This window comes from Protopterus annectens, chromosome 8.part1 (assembly GCF_019279795.1).
Source record: "Protopterus annectens isolate FY-2018-M chromosome 8.part1, PAN1.0, whole genome shotgun sequence".
NCBI lineage: Eukaryota > Metazoa > Chordata > Ceratodontiformes > Protopteridae > Protopterus > Protopterus annectens.
The window spans coordinates 446052280-446079779 of NC_056742.1; the positions used below are offsets into that span (position 1 = coordinate 446052280).

At 38.7% G+C, this 27500-nt stretch overlaps 1 protein-coding gene across 2 annotated transcripts in view; it reads left to right on the plus strand.

The window, feature by feature from the left end:
* The window catches only part of SLC6A2 (solute carrier family 6 member 2), a 1697790-nt gene that overhangs the window by 813552 nt on the left and 856738 nt on the right, over window positions 1-27500 (plus strand). For both annotated transcript variants that reach the window (XM_044082002.1, XM_044082003.1), the window contains exon 5: window positions 11099-11237. In XM_044082002.1, the coding sequence (XP_043937937.1) occupies window positions 11099-11237 (139 nt within the window). The remainder of the gene's footprint in view (window positions 1-11098; window positions 11238-27500) is intronic.

Sequence of the window (27500 nt, forward strand, 5' to 3'; positions counted from 1 at the left end):
CAGGTAGGCAGTATGCATCATTTTCTTCTCATACATTGCCTTATTGACCATTTCAAAGAAGTCCACCAGGTTGGTAAGCTTGCTGAGCAGACAGTGATAGATAAACTACTTTTTATTGAAACAACTTTATATCAAGAACTCCAAAAAAAGAAGGTATTTCTACAACATAGAGTAAAATGATAAATTTCGATTCAAAGGCTAAAGATAACAGTGTATTACAGCAGCAATGGATTCCATCTCATGCTTACTAACATCGGTGTTTTAAGTTCCGCCTCTGTTTGAAAATGAAAAGTTCATGGTAGAATTTAAATCCTGCAATGGTATGGCTGGCAAAGCCCCATACCACCCACCCAACTGAATTCACCTTAACCCCTTCACTTGTATGATGAACTCTGAGCTTGTTGCCCCTTGGGGGCAGGGAAAACTTTATCTGTATTAACCTTCTCTGAAAAGGGTGCGTTTTTGCATTTAGCAATGGTTACAGTTTTGACAGTCAAAACCATTTAATGCTACACCAGTAATTCAGACTTTTCCCTTTTCAAGGAAAGATATTTCAGTAACACATATTTTCCAAAAAAAATCATGTATCTTATTGACTGCATTTTTAAATCTGACACCTGTAAGAGTCTTATATTAGTAATTACATTCTTAACAAAGGTAAAATTGTCATGTCTGTATTGTCAATTTCAAATTATCCAGAAATAGTGTTAATTTTATAAACTGCGTATTTCAATAAAAAGAATATTCCACCAAATGGGTCAGGAGTGTATTGTAATGGCATACTGGGGTCACAGTGGAGACTGTATCATAACAGCCTACTTGGATCACAGTGGGGACTGTATTATAGGGGCCCTACTTGGGTCACAGTGGGGACTGTATTATAACGGCCTACTTGGGTCACAGTGGGGACTGTATTATAAGGGCCTACTTGGGTCACAGTGTAGATTATATTATAAGGGCCCACTTGAATCAAGTGGGGACTGTATTATAAGGGCCTACTTGGGTCACATTGGGGACTCTATTATAAGGGCCTACTTGGATCACAGTGAGGACTGTAGTATAAGGGCCTACTTGGGTCACAGTGGGGACTGTATTATAAGGGCCCACTTGGGTCACATGGTCACTGTATTATAAGAGGCTACTTGGGTCACAGTGGACACTGTATTATAAGGTAACTAATACCAAAATGAAAAATCCAGAAAAGGCAAACAGTGCAGAACAGAAGTAGAAATCCACAAAATGATTTATTCTCCACAAAATAAGCACTTTCGTCCCAAAGTTAAAATGACATGGAACTTCATCAGATGCAATTTAAACAGTAAAGAGCATTTTAAGTACTAAAGCACAGTGACATAATTTCCTTTCTCAGGGCAGTGAGCACTGCTTACTCAAACTGCACCCCCTTTACACAAACACAAAACAAGCAAACAGCCCAGCTCAGAATACATACACAATGCATATAAAATGCAATTGTGAGCAGAAATTAGGCTTTAAATGATCCATGAGAAAAAATAAATATGTAAAAATATCTTATAAAAAGTACATATGTATATCTGAATAAAACAATTAATCCCATTTGTGCTCTAACTTTACCTTCCCAGTGCTTTTAACTTTAAGAGACTAGAAATGGAGAGAATGTGATTAAGTCCTGGCCAAGACAAAGAATTTAAATGCAACTGCCTGGATAATTCGCTCTTTAACAGAATATAAGGGCATGCCCCCCCCCCCCCTTCAGAAACAGATAAAGTATCTAATATAATAAACTTGAAAGTTTGTCCTACATTCAGTGAAATATGTTTAGCTAAGGCACTTGTTTCACAAACATCAAGAATATTACGGACATGTTCACTTATCCTATTTTTCAGTTTCTGTTCCGTCTTCCCCACATAGAAACAGTTACAGTCCATACATACCGCAAGGTAGACTAACCTTTCAGTATTGCAACTACATCCAGCAGGAATTCTTATTTTCATCTTGTTAACAATAAATGCACTCCCTTCCAAAATATACGGACAAAACTTACATCAACCACATTTAAACATGTGTCCAACAGTGGTTCGAGATTGTTGATGTTCAAAAAGGTATTTCAAATTAAATTAAATCAAAATGAAATTAAATTTAATATAATTAAATTAAATCAAATTAAAACCATTCCTATAAATACAAGAGGGGTTATCTTCCACTAATTCTTTTAAATCTTTGTCATTACTAATAAAGTGCCAGTTTTTAGCAAGATTGTTTTTATTAACAAAAAAAATAATTTGAAAACATTGTAGAAAAACTGGACTGATAGTTAATACTATCCCTCTTTTGGGATGTTTGTTCTAGGGGAAGCCACTCTAATTTGTTCAGTTTGTGGTGTAATAAGACCATCATTATTATTATTTGATATGACCACCTTGGTTGTATCTGAATTCTCATGTAGTTTGGGCCTTAAAATTGGTAAGAAGTGGCCATTATGCCTTTTTTCCTTAACTTCATCCATGATTTTGTTTAATAAAATGTCAGGGTAGCCTCTTTTGGCAAACATGTTCTTCAAATTGACACATTCATCAATAAAAGCTTGCCATAGACTCACCATACGGGCTGCCCTAACAAACTGTCCTTTCACAACCGCCCATTTTTGTGTTAATGGGTGGTTGCTACTAAAATGGAGAAAACTATTTCAATAATTTTTTTTACAATACATTTCAGCCACAGATCCACTATCCGTCTTTTTTAACCACACATCTTGGTAAGAAATCTTATCCTCACTTATTGAATGAGTAAATTTACAGAAGGTAGTCGTAGTATTAATTTAGTCCAAGAATGGTTCCAAGTATTATAAGGGCCTATTTGGGTCACAGTCGGGTCTGTATTATAAGGGCCTGCTTGGGTCACAGTGGGGACTGTATTATAAGGGCCTGCTTAAGTCACAGTGGTGACCATATTATAAGGGCTTAATTGCTGTGATTGCTGCTCAGCTTGTAATGTCCACCATACTGATCTCCATATCCCACCGCCCTTTCTGAAAAATGTTATATATATAGATGATAAAATACTATTTCAAAGCATTTTTGCAGGGGGGCATACTGTTGTATCTCCTGATATGGTAGTTTGTCTCCATATCTCCAATGTCTATATGGATTCCCACCCATGTTATGTCAGCTTGGAAGAAAGGGAAATAGTTTTTCATGTTCTATCAAGTTTGTACAGCCTTGGAGGTAATATATTTAGACATAAGTGTGTAGGAAAGCAGTCTCCTTATCAAGAGTGCAAGGGGAGGGCACTAACATTTAACTTACTTAAAGGTATGACAGTGACCTTCTGGTGTATTGGTATGATGGTCTGTGGCAGGCTGTGTGTGGTACACTAAAGTTCAGCCAATCAGTTTAAATATACCCCTTTTTAGTCACCCTTATTTTTTTACAGGACATCTTGATTGTCATACATGCTCAAATTTCTTAACTCTGCGCTACTAAACTGAAAACATTTTAGACAGTTTAATCCACTAGTCTTAGCACTGGGTCTCCACTGTGTTATTTTTGAAAAAAATGATTCTCTGAATTTACTGAAGAAGAGAGAAGTAAGCAATAATGCTTAACAGGGCAGGCGTTACATACCAGTGCTGATGCAATAGATGACGCTACAGGCAGATGGCATCCCTAACACTGGAAGGCCATTTATATCTGTATAACCTGTACTCTGGAGGGTGTTATTATATTTAGCAGATGGTGTTCCTCCTTGTTTTCACTGATTTTATTGTGTTTTTCCTGTTTTTATTTATTTACTACTTTTTGACTGGGTAAGTGGACTGGTCAACTGACCCATTTTAGCTGCAACCTGAGCTCAAAGAGGAGAAAATACATCACAGTCTTTCAATCAATAATATAAAATACAAAATGAATATATAGCAACATTCAAAAAATAGTAAGACTGTATGCAAAGAGTAACATTAAAAGATCCAGTCAGAGTGCATTGAATGTGCACAAAATATAGTGCAGTTATAAATATAATACACAAACTTTTTTAAATGTGAAATATTTGCATATAAGATACTACATTAAGAAGCTGAGACAAGTTTATTAAATGTATCCTGGTGTTCATGATATGGGATGGGAAGTTCCCTAATGACTGTCATGGTAGCAGTTGCAAGTAGATTCAGTAAAGGATGTTCTTTAAGTCCAACTTTGAATCTTTTACTGGTTTCTAGATTTTCAATGTCAGTACGCAGGTGGTTCCAGGTATCAAGTCCTAGTTCAGAGAAGGCTGTCTCACCTACAGCAGTTTTTAAATGGAGGATGTACTATAGTGAAACTGTCATCTTGTGTATTTTTGATTACATAAGGCTTGTCTTGTAAAGGTAGTTTCACTCATAAAGGTGGACAGTGACCGTGTTTTAGCACCTTGTAATTTACAGTACTTAGAAGAAAAGTGGCCTTATGAAGCACTGAAAGCCATTTGTAATTTTTTAGTAAACTGCAGTAGTGTACCTGAGTGCCTGCTAATGGCATGAATCTTCAGACTTTAATCTCAGCAGTCTGTATTCTGTGAGTATTGTGAGCTGAATGCATATATTTAAGTTAAATAAATACTTTTATTAATGGCCCTTTGAGCAGCAGGGGAAAGGCGGTGACTGATTTTGTAGCATAGTTTTAATTGAGCAAGGACTTTATTAGTTACAAAATCTGTCTCTGTGGTAAAGGAAAGGGTAGGGTTGAGTATTAGGACTAGATATAAGTATACTGTCTCCATTAATATCTGTTACTAGAGTAAGAGGAATCGTGGGTAATTTCGTGGCTGAGGCAAAGACCATGACATTTGCTTTCTTAAGTGTTATTAGTAGTACACCAGATTCATAACGGAGTGAAATTGGCCTGTAACTTGGTTTGCAGGTCAGAGTGGCTAGTACTGGATTGCAGGAACAGCATATCATTTGCATACATTAGTCATTTAAGATGAGGTAATTCTAAGTGGAGATCATTAACAAAGAGAGAAAAGAGAAGGGGACCTAGCACAGACCCTTGTGCACCTGTATTAAGTGTACCAGCAATGTTTAGACTGTATATGTATGTGTTTTTTAACAAAAGAGTGAATTTTCTTTTTTTAAAATACAAATGAACATGCACAGTTTGTACAAATTTAAAAAAGGAAAAGAAAATGCATTAAAAATCAATAAAACGTTAATATAACACTCAGCAGCAGAAGAGACCGAGCTAGCAGAAAATTATCAGCATGCACTGAGGGCCATAAGGGGAAAGGTATTTGCATAGATTTAGTCCAGAGTTTATTCTTCCCCTGTTAACTGGACCAGGAGGTCCATCAGAGAAGGTTCATTCACAGCAGGTCATACCCATTAGAATTTGCTTTACAGTCAGTGGTGTCTTTGCAAATTACTTTATTGTGCATTAAGTTGTGCTAATCTCTACAAATTCATGTAAACTCATTTTTAATATGGTACACAAGTGATTAAAAAGAAAATTCCAGCAGGGCTATTGCTGGGAACAGTTGAAGTGCATTAGATTTGAGACAGTGACAGTTGGGGGTAGAGACACCAAAGGTTGCAACTCGCAAGTATATTTATACTTTTCATTTTGAGTTAGGCAGTCCCAAGGCCCCCTTTTGAGAGATTTACGCTTGAATGGGCTACCACCCTGATCTGTGCATTTAAATTAACGTTAATTTAGCAGGATGAGGCAGAGGTAACTGTTATCGAATTGAGCATTTATAAATCAGACTCCTTAGTACAGAAAGGAATTGTCAAATTGGTACTTTAGTTCTTTGGTGCTTTCAAAAGGGAATGTATTTCACTGTGGTTGAAGTGAGAACAAAACTCATTAGGTATGAATTTACAGGAGCTCCAGTATTTGCTGCATCACAAAATCTGCAGCAATAAACAATCAGATGCATTCTATTAAGGGGGGGGGGGGGTCACAAGATTTGCATTGAGAAGCATTTCAGAATAAAGAAGACCATGACCAACTGTCTTTGTCAAAACTGTCTTAATATCAGGAAATAATGTTATACTCCTCTGTAGCATCTAAATGACTTAAGGAATGATATATTTAACTAGATTTACACAGTCATTAATTCAATATATTAGTTATTTAGTATATGGGCCATGCATTTTAGTGTATTACTGGGCTGCATGATACTTTAGTTAATTGCCGCTGTTGTACCTGCTTTTTAAATTAGAATCTATGCAGTTACGCTAGCACAATGCTTTTTGCAGTTTAACGAATTAACCCACAATAACTTTTAATACAATTTGCTAAAGGCAAAAGGCAAATGACAAATACTTTTTTTATGCCTAACAAGAATTTGCTTTTTTATTTAAATAATGGTGACCTCAGAGCTGATTTTGTTAAGTAGCAGGGTCTGTATGGAATGGGAAATATAGCTTGCTGCCTTGCTCCATACTGAAAAGTAATTTCAGGCAAATGTGCATTCACAATCTTCTGATATCATTTTATACATCCTAGATGGAATTTGTATTTTGGGAGATCCACTGTATCTGAGGACAAGTCTAAATCTTTCACTGAATTATGCAGATGCCGTTTTCTTTAGTATCAGACCTTTCTGTTCTCATCCTGGTGCATGGAGTGTTAATTACAGGGACATATAGTTTAGTATGCAGAATGAACATTTTTGATTTAATTCCAAAACAGGCAGCAGATGGGTGGTCTCATGTCTTTCAGCACACCTCGCTAAGCATTCTCTAGAGCTTGTTAAATTCTGCTGTTCACGTTCATAGGTTCATATCTATCTATTGAGGAATTTAGGTGTCAGCCTGAAAATAATATGAGTTCTTATCCCATTTAAGGTGGGAGATTAACCATGTGTAGCAGGTCATGGTGTTTTATCCACTTGCTGTTTGTTTATTGAATTGATCTGAATGCATTGCATTTTATCTGCTTTTAAATATAATGAGCAATTTCTGAAAAGTGTGATATAAATACATTATTGCCTGATTTAATGTTTGACAAGTGAATTGATCGATCCAGATTGTTTCACATGGTTAGTATTTTTTTCATAGATTCTCATGGGACAATAATTGACATTGTATACCTGACCCACTGCAAATGAAATGCTGCAATTTGCTAACCTCACATAGCAGTTTGATATTTTTAGTATATCATTCAGGAAGTTAAAGTAACTACAAAATAAGAATTTTACAACCCTCTTTAGTTAAGTATAGCAAAGCAGAACAAATTAGGTTTGCAGACATTAGCTTTTTTGAACCATTACGTTCCCATCTATTGTCACATATCACAAACACATTATATTGGCATGTAACATATTTAAATACGGTTACAATATATTTGGTCATATATACTTTTCGTTGAATTCGGAAACGCTGGCTTTTTTAGTCAGTTCCCACATAACGAACGCACTCAGGTCACTCCACAACAAGTACAAATATGACTCTATCATTGTCCATGTTGGTGTGAATGACCTGAGATGTACCTCCCTGGACTACATGAAAAGAGACATGGAGGAGCTCTCTGATCTTGTAGCCCAGGCAGGTATGACGCTAGCCCTGAGTAGCATCCTGCCATCACCCACAATGATACCACAGTACAAGGACAAAATGATTGACTTCAACAATTGGCTAAGCTACTGGTGTCATTCTAAGGGGATCCAGTATCTGTCTGCCTGGGATGACATTATTGACAAACCATGATGCTTTGCCAGAGATGGCCTGCACCTGTCGCCCTTGGGATTCCGGATACTGGCTAAGGCTCTTGCCACCCCTATAGTGCCTTTTTTAGGCAAGGTTCAAATGACAAACTCACCACCGTAATGGGTACAAGCAAGGAAAATCTGAGGGTAATGCTACTCAATGCTAGAAGTCTAAATCTCAAAATGTACTCACTCGAGGCACTCCTTAAAGTGGAGAACATCGACATCTGTGCAGTGACAAAAACTTAGTTCAAGGCTCCAGAGAGCACCCCTGCATTACCAGGCTATAATTCATACCACACCTTTTGGCCACCTAACCTGGACCGAAACACTAAAGGCGGAGGCATGTCCATATTCATAAAGGACATCCACACCTCCAGGCTAGTTGCTCAGCATAATGCATCCAAGATTATCCAAGTGCAACTAACTCTGAGCAAGACCGCAATCCAAACTGTAGCTTGCTACAGATCCCCCACCATGCCCCAGGATTCCCCCTCCTCATTTCTTGATACACTGGAAAATATTAGGGTACAACCTAACATCCTAATAATGGGCAATTTCAGCTACCCCACCATTAAATGGGAAAACTACTCATGTACCAACCCTTTTGCTCAACATTTTCTGGAATTCATAAATTCCAGTGCCTTGGATCAACTTATCCACACCCGCACCAGGGGCAGCAATATCCTCAACCTGGTCATTACCAACATGGGCAACCAGTGTTCCATACCAGAGGTCAATTCCTCATTGGTCAGATCTGACCACAAGCTAATCACCCTAGACATCCACATCCCACCCCCACCCCCCATTAGGGAAACCACTGAAAATAATTTCTCCAAAGCCAACTTCATGCTTCTTAAGACAGAAGTGGCAAACTTCACGACACCCATGCAGATGGACAATAGAGGTACAACTGCTGAATCCTACACAAATGCACTTTATAAGCACTTACACGAGTGCTTGGATCGTGCAATCCCTAACAGAACCAAGATGCTATCCTCCAAAAAAAGGAAGCCACTCTGGTGGTCCCCTGCCATAAACAAACTCTACAAAAGAAGAAAGAAACTGTTGCAGAAAAGAGTAAAATTCCATGATTGGAGGAACTCCATGATCAGCCTCAATAAAAAGTTGAGATCCCTCATAAAATCCTCCAAAGCTAGTTACGAAAACAAAATTGCCATTGATTCTAAAGACAACCACAAAGCATTCTATAGCTATGTCAAGAATCTCAATGACAACACTCAGATGTGCTCTGAGTTACAGCACAATGACACTAAATATACAGGACCAACTGATATTGCCAACATCCTGGCAGATTAGTTCAGTGCTAAATTTACCCCCCCTCACCCCCTAAAGGGCCTATCTCTATACCAGAAGAATGTAAGTTCCTGTAAACACAGCTGCACAGGTAAAAAACACACTATCCAAAGTCAAGAACACAGCATCCATGGGACCTGACAACATCCCAGGCTGCGTTCTGCATGAACTACAGAATAAACTGGCACCCTACCTAAGTACCATGTTCAATCATAGCCTCACCTCAGGATTTGTACCCACTGAATGGTGCACAGTGACAGTTATCCCACTCCCCAAAGGGGGAGCCACCAAGGACCCCGGGAACTACTGCACCATTAGCTTGATGAGCCTGGTCTGTAAGGCTATGGAACGTATCATCATGGAACGTATAAACAATGACACTGGTAATCTCCAAACTCTGGACCTCACCCAGTTTGGGTCTGTAAAAGGCAGATCATGTCTTCTAAACCTGATAGACTTCTTTGAAGTGGTCACCAAAGCTGTAGATGAGAGTAAGGTGGTTCACACAACCTATCTAGATCTCACCAAGGCTTTCGACACAATCTCCCACTCTGGAATTATAGATAAACTCACTAAACTAGGTATAAATCCCTCCCTATGTCACAAGATGGGTTGCCAACTGGCTCACTGACAGATCCCATACTGTGAAAGTAGCAGACTCCAAATCTGACTTCAGACTAGTGACAAGTGGAGTACCACAGAGTTCAGTCATGGGTCCTCTCCTGTTTGGTATCTACTTCTCAGAAGTATAGGCTAACACAGAAGTTCACAGATGTCTGCAAACTAGGAGCCATAATTGAAACTCCTAACAATGTGGACATCTTACAAAAGGGCCTCACTGAGGCAGATGCCTGGTGTTAAAGCCATGGCCTCAAGCTCAATGCCAAAAAGTGCATTGTCATCCCTTTTGGTAAAAACTCTGTAACCATGAACTACCACATAGGCGGTAGTCTACTTAACACCGAAAGTGTGATAAGAGACCTTGGGACACAGGTGGACAGTAGTCTCTCATTTGCTAATCATATCACCACAGTAGTCAGGAAATCCTTCTACGTGACACACCTCATCACAAAAGGTTCCTCATCCAGAAAAAAGAGGTCATTCTTCCCCTCTACTCATCACTCATTAGACCCATTATAGAGTACAATGCCCCTTTTGGATTGTACCCCACAAGACATCTACAACAACGACTGGAAAGGCCACAGAAATACCTCACAAAGAGGATTACCAGCCTCAAACAGATGCCCTATGCCAACTGTCTCAAAAAACTCCAGCTTTACTCCGTCGCATATCGCCTACTCAGAGGCGATCTCTGCCTAACATTCAAAGCTATGTCAAACCCAGAGCTGTTGGACGTGCTCCATGTAAAGAAATCCCAATCCCTCCAAGCTACTCACTCTAGGGACCTAAACCTTGTCACCACAATAAACAGAACATGCTGGAGGGATAGATTCCTGTCCCAGAGACTTCCCATACTCTGGAACAAACTACCTATCTATAGCAAACAAAGCTCCTCATTAGCACTCTTCAAGAAAAATCTTGATGATTGGATGGGATATAGGAAATTCACCCCGGGATCACATCTGTGGCTCTGCTGAACAGGGGCATAGGAAAATAATTTTCTTGGGTGGCGAAAGCCATGGTACCTTTTTGGCTAGGCTTATATAGGTGCTAGGGCCAATAGCCTAGTACCTACCTATGAAGCTATGAACCTGATTTGCCAAGTTCACTGGTGGTATGCTGAAAGTATTTTAGTGCAAGGTCATTGAAGAGTGAGGAAAGGAAGTTTGTCCTTTTCCCCACAGTTGTGTGAACTTGTATATAAAAGTTAGTGAGGGTGAAGGGGATACAGTTCCCCACATGGACATGCAAGGGAGCTTCATTCCATGCACAAATGCATATCCGAATTTGCTGATAGATTTCATCATTTTTCCTCCTGGGGAATGCATCTCAACCAGAAAAGATTTAGATGAATTATACTACACTCATTAAATCTAATTATTTTAATTTTTTTCTGTTGTTCCCATTACTTGGAATATTTAATTTGATACTGAAGCACCTGCAAAGATAGACCTGCCATGAAAAAGTGAATGGATTTGTTTTTCTGTTTTTTTAATAGGCGTGGTGTTCTGCACCTACACGAGAGCGGAGGTATTCATAACCTGGGATCACCACGATGGCAGCTCGCAATTTGTTTATTTTTGGTTGTAATTATCCTTTACTTCAGCCTCTGGAAAGGTGTAAAGACATCTGGAAAGGTATTGTTGTCTTCCTTTGTCTGTATTTACATTTGTATTATGTTACACTTGATCTAAATATTTTGATACTTGATTCTGACTAATAGCAAATTTATTTATTTTTATTTTTATTTATCCTTTGTTGACTGGATTATCACCTAGACCTCCTACTGGCATTATTTCTTTTTTTTTTTATTGCAAGTTTTTTTTTAGTCCCTCTAGGCTAGTAGCCTCTTTTTAGAGGAGACCCAAGATGGTATTCATACTACTAGGATAAATTTGGCCAGGGCATTGGGGAACTTCCTCTATTCTTTTTTACAGGTGTAGTGGAATCTTTTACATCCACTTAAACAACCACCAACCCATGCACATGGGGCCTCAGTTTTAATGTCTCATCTGAAACACTCAGTAGTGGATCTGCATCTCTGATAATCTTGATACAAACTACAACCCCTAGGTAAGTATAACAACTCTTTGACGTTTACTACTAGAAAAGTGCTTCGCATGTTGTGCCGATATCTTGCTACATACTACTATGGAATATACTTGGCATTCTATGTACACTTTCAAGGACAAACCAGTGAAAATGCTGAAACATTTGACTCTGGTAGTGTTTTCCATCATCTGAAAGATTTTTGTTTGGCTACAGAAGGGAGGAACTTTCCAGCTGTTAGAAAATTACTCTGCATCACAGAATTAATTGGGTTGTCAGGAAAATAGTGACTTGACATAATCCTTTCTTAGTTCTGATGGTTGGAGACCACTGAGCCATATGAGATGATACTGCACTAACATCTTCTGTCTCATTCTGCCGCATTGCAATCTACCAGTAACATTCTGGTCTGTTTTTTAATGTCATCTGTTCACATTTTTTTCTGTCACCTTCTTGATTGGTGTCCTGTTATTTTGCCTTGTAAAATCAATGGCAGCAACTTTTCCTCTCTGTTGATATGAGGAAAGTAACTTATTTTCTGTCACGTGATCACATTTCAAAGCTGGCATCTTGTCCATAGCTCTCTTGCAATCGATTCATTCAACCAATGTTCGGTCCACTTAAACCTAAAAATGTTGTGATGCCCATTCATCTCGAAGGCTTTTGTCATTATTATATCCTCCTTCTTGATTGTCCATGTCTCACAACCATACATTGCAATTGGTCAGCCTAACGTTTTTAGCAGTTACAGCTTGCTTTCTTTATTCAGGCTGCAATTTTTCCACATATGGATGACCAATCTGAAGTTTGACCTAGCTGCACCTAAACCAGCTTGCATGTCTTTGCTGCAGTCGATATCTTAATTTCTGTTGGCACATAAATATTTTAAAGTACTCACTTTCCTAAGATGTCCTCTGTGAAGATATATGTTGAAGGTTTGTTTTCTCGATATTTATTTTAAGGGAATAGTCTATTGAAGCGTTATTTAATTTATTCTCTAGCTGTTGCAAATCCTTCAGTGATGTTGCACTGCAGAAAATATCATCTACATGACATAAATTATTAATATTACTTTAATTTATTTACCAGTTGTATCCAATTAATCCACTGAATTTCACATCACTTCCTTGTTATGCAAGTTGAAAGACATAGGTGAAATTAAGCATCCTTGACATGCCCAGTTTTTTACTTTAGAAGGTTCTGAAACAACAAGCACTAGTCTAACTGATTCATGCTGGTGTTTATATAGGTTTTTGATAGCTTGAATGAATCAGTTGTTAATACCCATATGCTATAATGTATTCTGCAAATTACAGTGAGTCACAGAATCAAAGGCATTCTTGTTCTCAACAAATGCCATATAGGGAGGCTCAAGTCCCGTAGTATGAAGTTAGCATCATTCATGATGGTCTAGTCTATACACAACCAGTATTACTACAGTCAGATACGTTAACATACAAAAATAGGAAGCTATTTCAGTTATAGGGGACTAGTACCCCCTTATTTCATCATGTTTAGCATCTTCTATAATTCACTGTTATATTTTTCCCTGATCAGCTGAAATCACGTTTTTCAGTAAATGACAGATAAACACTGCCTGGCTCTCCTCATCTTTCCATTTTGATACCTGTCAGATAGTCAGCTGTTCCTGTTTAACATGCAACTCATTTAATTTTACTACTCAGAAGAAATTCTTTATCTTTCATCCATACATTCTTGAATTCTGTTCCTATTTAACTACTCTTTCTATTTCCTCATCATTAGTTTCAACTGTCCAGAATTTTTGTAGAAAGTGCAGATGTTTACCTCATATTTTTGGGCTGTTCATCACAAAATTAGTTTCTTCCTGCCATGATATTTAGGATCAAAGACACTAAATAATGGCAGATATTTGAATTTCAGACTTCATATTGTTCAAAAAATGCATGCTAATACAAAAACATGATATTCTGTCAACTTTCAAAGTCTATAAGAATAATATTCAAAACTGGTTCATGATTTGGGGCCTTTACCCCTCCCCCATTATTTTTGGTTTTATCCAGAATAATTTCATAAGGAGGTTGAGAAGTGTATTCCTTATGTCTGCCCAATCCCTATACCTCATGAATCCAGATTGTTGTCTTTTCTTATTTATTTGGATGCTTGTTTATTTATTTTTTGAAAGACTACCACATGCTTGGATTCTGTGGATTCAATGTGGCATGTTCTCTGCCTTTATTCTTCTAGACTATACATGCAAAGCTCCTCTAGTGTCTCTACGTATTGGGTAATGTACAACTGAGGAACCATCTTTCTTGCTTTTCTTTGAATTGCCTATATCATATCTGTGTAATTATGATGGAGATGTCTGCAGAACAGCACACTGTACTCCAGACAGGGCACCTCACTAACTATTGTTTAAAAGAAATTATGACTTCTTGTAATTTGCTCTTTATTTTATCAGTGATGATCTAGAAGTTTCCACCAGACTGTTGACTACTTCATCTCAGCTGTAGTGTAGAGTACCCCTGCTTACATCAAAGAAATGCATGCACTCAATATAACATTTTATGTCTGGTGGCCAACTTATCCACTTCTTTCACGAAACAATGATTCTCCTAATTTGGTCTTACTCTATTCCAGTCTTCCCCTTTTGCCAGCAGACAGCAAATTTCATAAATTGATTTTATTCTGTCCCTTTTTATCTGACATTACCTCACAACTCCAAGAAAGATGCAGATATTACTGGTCACAGGTAAATACGTTTTGTCTGCAGCAAAGCAATCCCAGTTTTATCTGCAGTTGCAGATGCCAAAAGGTACGACTGTTTATAAATAAAAAACAGAGATAGTTAATTCTGTAGAATACGGGACACAGTCCTAAGTATGATGCAAATGTGCTGGGTTTATTTATTAACATGGGCACTGGAGAAGCTGGAGAGGGTGTGAGAGAAGGAGACAGACAGAGAAATGATGAGGCAGAGCATTCTTGCCTTTCTCAAGAAGGAAGCTCAGCAGGTGAATATTCAGTAAGCGGGCAGTATTTCAAATCCTTGATGAAGACCAGAGAGAAATTAATCCATTTTTTCAAATTTGTGGAGGCTGACATGATGAGATGACATCACTTGTGGAAACAGGAGCTATGCCGTTGCAAACACCCATTGCATGCCATTGCCTAGGACCTCAAAGTGGACATGTACAGTGATGAAATTTAGAGCAGAGGCAAAAAAGTCCTAATACCCCTCACATGACAGCATTATATATGGCCCTCACCTCTGTGCAAATAAACAAGGCAGTAAAGCATACAAAATGGAGGCCTAACAGTCACAGAGATCTGGATAAAAAAAAATAAGAAGTGTTTGTGAATGGTTCCACTTATTCTGATGTCTCCTTAGGATTATATATTCTTGAAATACTAGTTATTTCTGTTACTTGAAGAAACACCCTAGAAAATACAGACAACAATACAAATATAATGTTATGACTATGAGAATTAAGTACGTTTTTTAGGATTTGGGAACTTTGTATCCTAAAAACTGTAAGCAATACTGCAATAAAAATTCTACATCTTTGCCAGATTTTGGGTTATGACATCAGATGACATCATATCTTTGTAGCTGTGGCCAGACAATACAGAACAGTGGTCTGAAAAAAAACTGTGGTATATGAGTGGTTACATGTAGATCAGCCATTACACTGAGGCTGTCCACATGGCTAATCTCTAGGCTTATGTGCTATACATACCCTTCTAACTTACTTGGGAGCAGGTCATGATTGTAGTGTTGGAAGACTAACCAAAAGATGTACCAACAGAGGGAGTTTAAATGCTTGATTAGATTTTGGTAAAAATAAAACATTCACAATGCTGTCCAGGGTTTTCCTTTTTATATCTTGTAATAAAGAAGAATAACAATCCGACTGCCACAGTATGAAGCATAATATCTTCATCAGATCTTTTAAAGCCATATTGACAACAACTGATTAAATAATATTGACCAATCAATATCAAAACATCAACCTACATATCTTAGGGGCAGATTAAAAAGGAGTATCTCATCAAATCCACTTAAACAAATGGTATTGGCCATTCAAAATACCATTGGCCAATCATTGTCAGCAAGACATCCTGTGCACTTTCATGGGCAAATCTAAGGGAAACACTTCATTGAAATGATTGTAGTAAGCCAGCATTGGTGGTTTGTAAAGCTGTTAACCAGCCACCGTCTATGAAACAACATATGCCCCTTAAGAGCGGGTTTAAGGGGAACATTGCCATCGAGTCCTGCTATTAGGAACATCATATATTTGTAGCTGTTGCTTGGTGCCCACTGAGTGGTGCACAGCTACAGTTATCCCACTCCACAAGGGGGCATCCACCTTGGATCCAGAGAACTACTGTCCCATCAGTCTGACGAGCCTGATCTGCAAGGGCATGGAACGCATTATCATGGAACTTATAAACAAAGACATTGGCAACCTTCAAACACTGGACCCCACCCAGTTTGGGTTTGTGAAGGGCTGATCTTGTCTCCTGAACCTGATTGACTTCTTTGAATCAGTCTCCAGAGCCGTGGATGAGAGTAAGGCGGTCCACACAGCCTATCTGGACCTTGCCAAGGCCTTCAACACCATCCCCCACTCTGGAATCATAGATAAACTTGCTAAGCTGGGCATTAATCCCTATGTCACTCGATGGGTTGCCAACTGGCTTACTAACAGAACCCAGACTGTAAAAGTAGCCGACTCCAAATCCAGACAAGTGACAAGTGGAGTAACTCAGGGTTCAGTCCTTGGACCACTCTTATTTGGCATCTACTTCTCTGAGGTCAAAACTAAGGGACTTTGGCTAACAAAGTTCACAGATGACTGCAAACTGGGAGCCATTATTGAATCCCCAAATGATGTGGATATTCTACAAAAGGGCCATACAGAAACAGATGCTTGGTGCCAGAGCCATGGGCTCAAGCTTAATGCCAATAAATATATAGTTATCCCCTTTGGAAAAAAACATGTACCCATGAATTACCACATAGGTGGCAGTATACTAAACATCAAAAGTGTGATGAGAGACTTAGGGACACAGGTGGACAGTGGTCTCACCTTCGGCAACAACATCGCCACAACAGTCAGGAAATCCTTCTATGTGGCACACCTCATCACTCAGGGCTTTTCATCCAGAAAAAAAGAGGTCATTGTCCCACTGTACTCATCCCTCATTAGACCCATTATAGAGTATAATGCCCCATTTGGTATGTACCTCACAAGACATCTGCAACAGCTGGAAAGGGTGCAGAAATACCTCACTAAAAGAATCACAGGCCTAAAGCAGATGCCATATGATAAACATCTAAAAAAGCTCCAGCTAGACTCTGTGGCATATCATCTAATCAGAGGTGATCTCTGCTTAACATACAAGGCCATGTCAAACCCTGAGCTGTTGGACATGCTCCACTTAAAGAAATCCCAATCCCTCAGAGCCACACGCTCCAGGGATCTAAACCTTGTCATCACAATGAACAAAACATGCTGGAGGGATAGGTTCCTGACACAGAGACTCCCCATACTCTGGAATAGACTGCCCATACATGTCAAGCAGATCGCCTCCTTGGCCCTCTTCAAAAAGAACCTTGATGATTGGATGGGAGATAGGAAATTCACCCCGGGGATCACGTCAGTTACCCTGCTAGACAGGGGTCCAGGGAAGTAAATATTGTGGGAAGAATTATCCAGGAAATTGTTATGGCTAGGCTTGTATAGGCCCTTTAAGCCCATAGCCTAGTACCAACCTATGAACCTATGAACCTATTATAAATGAATAAATAAAATTTTATCAATGTGAAGGCTGGCTATCCATTTCATCTCCGCAATCTTCATTTCGTTGATGATATCACCACCTCTGATTTTCTCTGATACAATTTGAAGGAGCATAAAGTTAAAGGGATGTCCTTGATTGGCTAAAATATGCATTGCCAGAGCATTTTTGATGTCACCTAGTTGAATGCCCTTTATATATATTGCAAAATCCTTTCTTTAAGTTGCTTGTAGAAACTACAACATCCTCTGCAGACCACAAGATAAACAACATTCTTTGTCTTACAATTTGCATAAAGGTGTGGTGCATATTTTTTTACCAAATATGGGATGCACAAACTGATTTAAGCTGTAAGTATGCTTGCATTCTTTACATGCATGACACGGATATGTACCAATTCTGTTGGATCTACTGTTGACACTAAATTTAGATCCATGATGTGGATGCTGTTTCAGAATCATACTGTTCCTGAAACAAAAAGGTGGTCTGTCGCCTACAATTGGTCAGTAGTGATGATCTTCCAGTTCTCTCTGATAATGTCACAGACATTTTTGACATCATGAGAATAAGTTAATGCCACTTTAGTTCTCTGATCCGTAGATACTTTTGTTGTCTTATTGTTTTAAGATTGACTATTCTTTCTAGAGAAAAAAGGTTTTCCTTTGGTCATCCTCAGTTCCATAACTTCAGCTATTAATTTGCTAATCTCTCTGTCTTTATACCCTGTCATTTTAAAGTCACGTATAAGATTCTCTGACACGTTTAAATCATCCTCATGTTGTGTGCACAACCGAGAAGTCCTTAATAATTGCCCTTTCAGGATGTTTTGATAAACATGTCCCGGACGCATGCTAGTTGATATAGCAAATTTTTCTTCTAACATTCCTTACAAAACAGATTGTTATTGATGGTGCCATCCTCTTCAACACTTAATGCAACATCCAAAAAAAATCTATCTTCAGTTTGGATGCCCCCTAGTCTCTTCTAAATATGCAATAAATTATCTGAGCTGTTCAGTGGTGCCATCCCATAATAGAAACACATCATCCATGAAGAGCTTGTAATATTTGATGCAGGAGGAAAAAAGTTGTTTCTTAATGCATATGTTTCTTCTCACTTTGCCAACACAAGGTTGGCATAGCTGTTGGCACAGGGTCTGTATCACATTATCGCACAGCGAAAAAATCGTACGTCATATGGTCGGCACCATATGTTTGAATTTTTCAATGTGTGAGTGTGTCAATGGAGATCTCCATTACAGTGCAGAATGGGAACATTTCCCTTTTCTGCACTATAGTGCGATCTTGGAGTTGGTATCTTTAAGTAGTGGGGGGGGGTGGGGGGTGCAGGGGGGCTTGCCCACCTGCTTAAGACGTCTGGGAGTTAATTTTTGCATTTTTTTTTGGTTTTTATTACGTTTTAGAACATTTATGAGTTCGATCATATGGTGATGACGATATGATATTTGAACTTGTAAATGTTCAATAACGTAATATTAATGCACTGGCACATGGGGTGCCCATCACTATACCCCACTTCTGTCAATATATGCCCTCATTAAGAAAAAACATATTACTCTCAAGTATTAATTCTAGGAGCATACAAATCTGGGTGATGGTTTCACTAATTTAACCACTTCTTTCATGTAAAAAAGCCCTTACTGTATCAATACCATAGTCATTTGGGATGATGGTAAATAGACTCTGTATGTCCAGAATAACCATAAAATAATTCCCACCACAGACTTGATTATGTCTTTATAAAGGGGATCCAAAAGCTCTTGGGTATCTTTCAACACTGAAGGAACATCACTCAGTACAGTTTTTAATTTTTGTTCTACAAATATTGAAGCTGGTTCTGGAGCCCAGCCATTCCCTGCAACAATGGGGTACATAGCAAAGTTGTCCCGATTCTTGTGAACTTTAGGGATGCCATTGATGATCAGAATCATTGGTTCAGGTGCCTGAGAAGAGAAAGAGGTAATGAGAGTTGGTGTGACAGAGCATGTGCAGTACTGTGGAGTTTGGTTCTAGCGGTAATGAGAGTTGGTGTGACAGAGCATGTGCAGTACTGTGGAGTTTGGTTCTAGCCGTAATGAGAGTTGGTATGACAGAGCATGTGCAATGCTGTGGAGTTTGGTGCTAGGCATAATGATAGTTGGTGTGGCTTGTGAGTACTTCCTAAAGTTATATGAGGAGTTTTTTCTTGAAGTCTAGCTGCAAGAGGAGTAAATGTGTGGAATTGGAGTAGTTTGTAGAGTTGGGATCTCAAAAGAAGGTTAGAGGTTTATATTATGGGTTGTCCTTTGGCATTTTTGAGGATGATACAGTGATCATGACAGAGAGATGAGTTTGTAATGAATCAGCAAATGATGTTAGAGATAGTCTAGAGTGCGGCAATGTTTTTCTTGGAGGCAGGAGCAAAAACTGGGAGTCCATATTCAAGTTGAAATAGGAGAACTCCTGGCTGGTTGGCCCAGAAGACGAGGGAGTTTATTTATGCTCTCACTTTTTCTATGTGAAATGGAAGTATAGTGACTGATCAAGCCATAGTCCTAGGTATTTGAAGGTAGAGGTTGTCTGTGTAAAATGGTTGTATAGGTCAAAGATAGTTAAAGAATTAAGTGATTGGTGAAATTTTTTGTGGAGTTCCAGAAAGCATAGTTTTGGTCTTGGTAGAGTTGAGAAGTAGTGTTTGATTTATGAGCCATTGTTAGAGCTCATGTATGTCTGACTGGAGATGGCCTTTAATGTTGTTGAGAGAGTGAGTTGATTGGCAGATGACCATGCCATCAGCATACTGGATAAATGGTAGATGTGGGAGGTAATAGCTTTGTTTACCAGTATACTGAATCTTGAAGGGATACAGATGGTGAAACAAGTTATTATGAGTAAAGGCATGTATGCTCTCAGACAAATAGATATTCTGTGGTTGCTAACGGAGATGGTATTAGAACACAATGTGTTCACTTTCAATAATAGCTACTATTTTCAGACCTCTGGCATAGCTATGGGCACTCCATGTGCCAGTAGCTACACCAATTTTGTCATGAAATCTTGGCAGGAAAATGTGATGTTTACTTCCACTTATTACAAGTCTTATGTAACTTTTTATTGAAGTTTTATCAATGATGTCTTGATGATGCTATTGGCCTACTTATGTACATCGCAATAGTATGCATCCACATCATGTGTTTCGAAATGTACTGAAGGGACAGAATTTGAGGAACAGTTGTCTACACGGCAAGGATGAGGATTTTGAAATACGTTTAGAACAGATGCGAACAGATTTTTATCTAGGAGTTATCATGATCATGAGATAGAACACAGTAAATAGTTAGATATTGTAGAGAAACAACAGGCAAGCCCTAATTTTTTTCACCTAACATGAGTAATTCTTTAAATAATAAAGATAGAGATCACACTCCATTTTTTAGTCTTACATTCTCTAGTGATGAGGGGAGAATCAGGGAGATTATATGTAAACACTGGCCAATACTAGGCACTGATGCAGGTATTAATTTACTTGTAGGTGATAGACCAAAGTTTGGATATAGGAATAAGAAATCTCTACGGCAAAGATTATGTTACCCCAGACAGGTGTTTGATCTGAATGACAGGAAAATGGAACAAAGGAAAAAACTAGAAAATGCAATGGTTGTTCCTACTGTATTTATGTGGATAAATCTCTAGTATTTATACAGCCACAAAACAATAGAGTGTTCACACATTTTTCACCAGCAGACTGTAACTTGAATCTGGTTTACCTGGGCTATTATATGTCTTGCCTATGTTTTTATGTCAGCATGAAAAACAGATGCCTAAGGTAAAGGATACGTGACCATCTCTATTGTGCACGAAGTAGTATGAACTCTAGTGCAATAGCTAAGCACATAAACACATTTGGTGAGAAACATAACTTTAAATTTTTAGTATTAGAAGTGATACACCAAAATGTTAGGATGGGCGATTTGGTTAATGCCACATATCAAGCTGAGTTAAAATGGATTTTCAAGCTAGGGGCGCATTATGCCACTGGCTTGAATGAAAATGTTTCAATACAGCCTGCCTTGAGAGCAAGGTCACTTAGAAAGAAATACAATTTTTAAACAGCTTTTTATATTTAGTGATGTTTTTATATTGTACACTTAGGGATGTTGCTTTTTGGTATACTTTAAATATTTTTTTAATGTTTTTAAAATGCTTCATACATATATCTTTTAGTGTTTAAGTTGTCAATTTATCACTTAGCAACTACAGATGCATTTTATCTGATTGGATACATGGTTAATTGGTTGCATTATAAGTGAGATGTCTTTACTTATTGTAACTGAGATCTGATGAAGCTGATTGTGAAAGTGCTTCCAGAGATCTCATGAAGCTGATTGTGAAAGTGCTTACAGAGATCTGATGAAGCTGTTTGTGAAAGTGCTTACAGAGATCTGATGAAGCTGCTTGTGAAAGTGCTTACAGAGATCTGATGAAGCTGATTGTGAAAGTGCTTACAGAGATCTGATGCAGCTGCTTGTGACAGTGCTTAAAGAGATCTGATGAAGCTGATTGTGAAAGTGCTTACAGAGATCTGATAAAGCTGATTGTGAAAGTGCTTACAGAGATCTGATGAAGCTGATTGTGAAAGTGCTTACAGAGATCTGATGAAGCTGCTTGTGAAAGTGCTTACAGAGATCTGATGAAGCTGATTGTGAAAGTGCTTACAGGCATCTGATGAAGCTGATTGTAAAAGTGCTTACAGAGATCTGATGAAGCTGATTGTGAAAGTGCTTACAGAGATGTGATGAAGCTGATTGTGAAAGTGCTTATCTTTGTTCTTTATTTTTATTAAACAAATTACGTTTGGGCTTATCTCTGCTGTGCACTACTGGCTACATTTTTCTTCTGCATCACAAGTTATAACAGATAGTTTATTTGAAAAGCAAAACAAATACTAATGTCTTAACCTTCACGATTTTTTCATACTTATATTACAGAAACAAGAGAAGATAACCCTACATTTATTACAGAAATTGTAATGATTCATAGGTTCATAGGTTCATAAAAGATTACTAGAGTAACGGTTTAAGAGTCCTTACAAGCCTAGCCAATATAACCCGATTCTACCCAATATATCACCCTTATGAGCAAGAGGATGGCATGAATGTGTGCTTATGCTTTAAGTATCGTACAGATTGCCCTTGTCCATAAGGGACATAGACACCACTCCAGGTGTACATTTATGATTCCCCATTTTTTAAACACCTTTATTGAATTATCACTTGTGACATATTTAAATTTACATTTACATAAAAGTAATCAAACTATATTAAGAAGTTAAGAGGGCCAGGGAAGGACTCTGCTTAATGAGAATAGGAAGCCTGTTCTAAAGAAGGGGCAAGCTCTGCGGCACATATCTGTCTGTCCAGCATGTTTTATTTGAGTCGCTGACTAAGTTTCGATCCCTAGATTGGTACCTTGTACTGTATGACTTGCGGATGTGTAGCAGGTCCATCGGGGCTGTATTTGTGAGTGCATTGTAGGTCTCCCCTTAACATTTGGTAGGAGACAGAGTAAAGGGAAAGGAATTTTAGTCTATCCGCATAGGACATGTTTACAGGATGCAAACAACGTGTCTTGTCCGCATAAAACATGTTGTTAACAGGGTGCAAACCTGCCCTATCTGCACAGGACATGTTGTTTACACCTTTAATTTTGTTTGTGAGGAACTTCTGAGGTTACTCCAGCTGCTTTAAATGCCTAGTCAAGCACTTCACAAATGGCACATTGTACTCAATTATTGGTCTAATGAGGGATGAATACAACAGACTGCAATTTCCTTGGATCTGGATGCCATACCTTTACTTGTAAGTTGTGCCACATAGAAGGACTTTCTCAACCCTCTTGAGACATGGCAAAGTTCAGGCTATTATCCATCTCTGTACTTAGATCTCTCAACTTTGAGTCTACTCTAAGGGGTATGTTATTTTTGCGGTAATTTGCGGGGGTATTTGACTTCCCAAAGAGAATGATAATGCATTTTTTCACACTTAGTTTTAGGCCACGGTACTGGCACCAATCATTTGTCTGATCTAGACCCTCCTGAATGATATCTACATCATTGGAGGATTCAGTGATTGCCCCCAGCTTGCAGTTGTTGGCAAGCTTTGTCATCCAGAGGCCTTCCACATTATCTTTGAATTCAGAGAAATATATTCCAAACAGGAGTGGTCCCAATAATGAACCTTGCTGCACACCATTAGTAAATTGCCTCTTGCTGGATCTAGATTCACCCACTTTAACCACATGTGTACTGTCCGTGAGTCGATTGACTATCCATCTGGTGATGTAGTGATTTATGCCCAGTTTTGTGAGTTTATAGTACCTGAGTGGGAGAGTGTATCAAACCCCTTGGCCAGGTTGAGGTAGGCAGTATGTACTGTTTAAACCTCACCCATTGCCTTAGTGACTTCTCAAAGAAATCCACCAGATTCTGTCGTTATGACCTACCCTTGACAAAGCCAAATTGGGTCAGGTCCAGTGTTTGGAGGTTTTCAATGTCATTATTTATCAGTTCCATAATTCTTTCCATGGCCGTACATATAAGACTAGTCAAGGATATGGGTCTGTAATTTCCTGGGTCAGTAGATGGTCCCCCTTTATACTGAGGGATGGCTGTTGCTGTCCAGGTCTATATCACCACATTGACTGGTAATAAGTTTGAATGCCCTTTGTTCGAATCTAAAAGTCTGAAAACCTAAACAGTGAACTCACAGAATAGCAGTTTTTTTCCCAGCGAAAAAAAATTGCTGCTCGATGGAAAAAAAAATCACAACTTAAAAACAAACTAAAGTGGGGGGCTTTGCCCCACACCACCCCAACGTGGGGGGCTGTGCCTCCCACCCCCCTTACTTAAATATACCAACTCTGATATCACACTACAGTGGAGGAAATAGCAAAGCCTCGAAGACGGCCGACCAATTTTTTTTCCCTGGGAAAAAAAATCGATGTTCCGTAACTTCGCGGTTTAGGACTTTTGGACTTTTTGGTTCGAACAATGGGCATTCAAACTTATCACCATTCGATGTGGTGATATAGACCCTTGCTGTCCTCTACTCTATTGGGACAAAGCCTGTCCCGAGGCTGTGGTTAAACAGAGATCCTAATGGGCCTGATAAGTCCTGATTTAAGCTGTTTAAGACACAATCTGGTATATTCATCAGGCAATACTAAAGATGTGTTTTTAGCTTTAGACAGCACAGTGGCAACCAGTCCTTTAGTGATAATTAGCAGTGAAGTGGTGGAGGGTATTTCTTTGGGAAGAACTGTGGGTGATAGGGAGATGAAATTTGAGCTAAATTTGTCGGCCAAGACATTTACTATATCTTCTAGATGAGTATAGGTATAGCCATCTAGTTAATTTCACACATTGCTGGGTGTTGCCCTTAAGATTGTGGACATAACTATAAAAATGCCTTATGGTTATCCATAGCTTCAGACATTATTTTTACCTCAAGGTCTGGTTTCAGAGATCTGACTAGCTCCCTGATTCACTTGTTTACACAAATGAGTGACGTTTTGCTCGGTTGTACACATTCCTTCGTACTTCCCCACAGGATTTCTTTCTTTTGTGGTACAACCTATTAATATCAGGGGTCCACCGGGGTGGCTTGTTTTTGTGGTTTGACCTGGGTTTATTTTGGTCTGGTACTGCTATTTCTATGCAGTTGTTTATATGGTTGTACAGGGCTTTTGTGTATGCCTCTGCATAGGTTTCTGTGTTTTCTGGATTTGGGGGACCTTGGAAACTAGTTATGCTGTCCCTTAATAGGTGGTAATTTTTCTCAGAGAAGTTCTTAAAGTTGTTGGGGTTATGTGGGTGAACTAGTTTTACCTTTATTTCAAGAGAGACTGTTTTGTGAACTGATCTTAACAGTGAGGACATCACACTAGGGGGTGCAGTTCCCAACCATACTTGTGAGTGCCAGATCTAGGATATTTGTTCCACTAGTAAGAGTACAGGCTAGCTGCTCCAGGGCATTTAAATTTAGAAAAACAAGAAACCTTTGGAACTGCATGTTAGTGGTCATGTATGCTTCCCAATTAATGGAGGGGTAGATAAAAATCACCCATGAGTATGGTATTGGGCTGGATGGTGAGTGATTCTAATAACACCAGGTATGATGTATGGGTTTCCTGGTTCATGGCGAGGGACTTGTAGCTAGCAAAAATATGGTGATGGATTTTTCCCATAGTTAATTGGACATGGAGTAGCTCAAGCATGTCATATTGTTTGACCAGGCTGAGGAATGCTTATCCTTTATGTATTTATTTATTTAAGTTTGATGACCAGGGAAGTCCACTGGGCCATAAAGAGCCCGTTTTCAGTGGAGGCCTGGGGAGAATAGCTCCAAGACATTACATTTTACATGTTACAATAGAAAAAACAATAGTTCAAACAGAAAGGTTAAACATTAAGTTATAAGACCTAAGTAGATTAACATTTAAACATATAGTTACTCGCCCTCAGTAGGTAAGGTAAACCCTGTGCATGGAGGAAGTATCAGTGTATTTATTTGGAAAGTCTAGTACATCTGATAGAAGAGCGAAGATGTGTCCCTGGTAGGGGAGAGATTGTCTTTGGTTGAGATATAAGCAATAGCAGATGGTAATTGGAGAAGATTACAGATCAAGGTAGAAAAAGAGAGGGGTATGAAAGGGGTTATGTTGGAGTGTGACATGGGCATTCCCATTTGGAAGAAAGATAAGAGAATAGCTGAGATTTGAAATTGGTATGGTTTGGTAGGTTATGTAGGTGGGAGGGGAGAGAGTTCCACTGTTTAGCTAAAGAGTAGGACAGCAGTAGTTGGCCAGGAGGGTGTGATGGTTTATGGAGCTGAAGGAGATTTTGGTTTTTCACACCTCCACCGTTTGCTCTTTCGTGCCCAGTGGGTGGTCAGAACATGTGAAATATGTTATAACTATGCACTGCCAGAGTGCTATCCATGACTTTGAACCATATTTCAGTAACTGCATAGACATCAGCATTATCCATGGCAAGTGCAGTTTCTTGTTGAGACTCCTAGCATTGAGCAGTAACACCTTTAGCTTGTCCTGAGTAGCTTTTGTTATGTTGGAAGTTTTGTCTGTTTGGCAATGACTAAAAAAGGCAATGCAGGAGTGGATAATGTTTTGGCCAATATACAAAAACCTAGAGGTGACAAGTGAAGACCATTTCTGGAAAAGCAGCCTGGCCTGTCAATTTTTCGAATATGAAGGTATCTCAGTACTATTCAGAGGGAAACTACCTATCATATATAGGTTCATAGGTGTTTACTTGGCTAACATCCACAGGGGTCTGTTTAAGCCTACAACCAAGCAAATAAGACTAGAACGAAGGTAAACCGTCCTTGGAATCCAAACTAAAGAAGGGTTTGTTACCCAAAAGCTCTGTGAGTTAATAAATTTTTTAACACTCCACATGTCTGCAATTCTTTGGTGTTTTTGCTGTTCTTTTTAAGCCTAATCATACTTTACAAATTTCTGACAAGTTCCAATACCCTTGATAAATGTACATTGAGTATTTAATAAAACAATTTCCATGTTAGGATTACAAATGGCAAATATTTGTTGTATGTATGAAGGTTTCTACTCAAGGAGGTAGAAGGCTTTAAAATATGTACGGTTAGACAAGCATAGCACTGATACCTTTAATTCCTACATCTTCATTCCATAGCTGGCCATTGCAAGTAAACAGTCACCCTTGAGATGCAATTACTGCATTATTTCAGAATTCTAATGAAAAGATGTGTCAGGAAACTGAGTGACTATTAAAGAAACGGCACCAAATACACTGGCAAGAACATCTGCAGCTGAAAAGTTAATGTTGCTGCCACAGATTATGTATATTCTAAAGAATTCGCCACTTGAAAGGCTGCTATGTATGAATGGGTAATTATGGAAGAGTTATCATTTGGAATAAATGTGTGAAAATGGAGGACCAAATTACTCCTGATACAAGGGTGGAGTTAGTAGGGATTTCTAGATACTAAGGGAAACATTGTATTACTG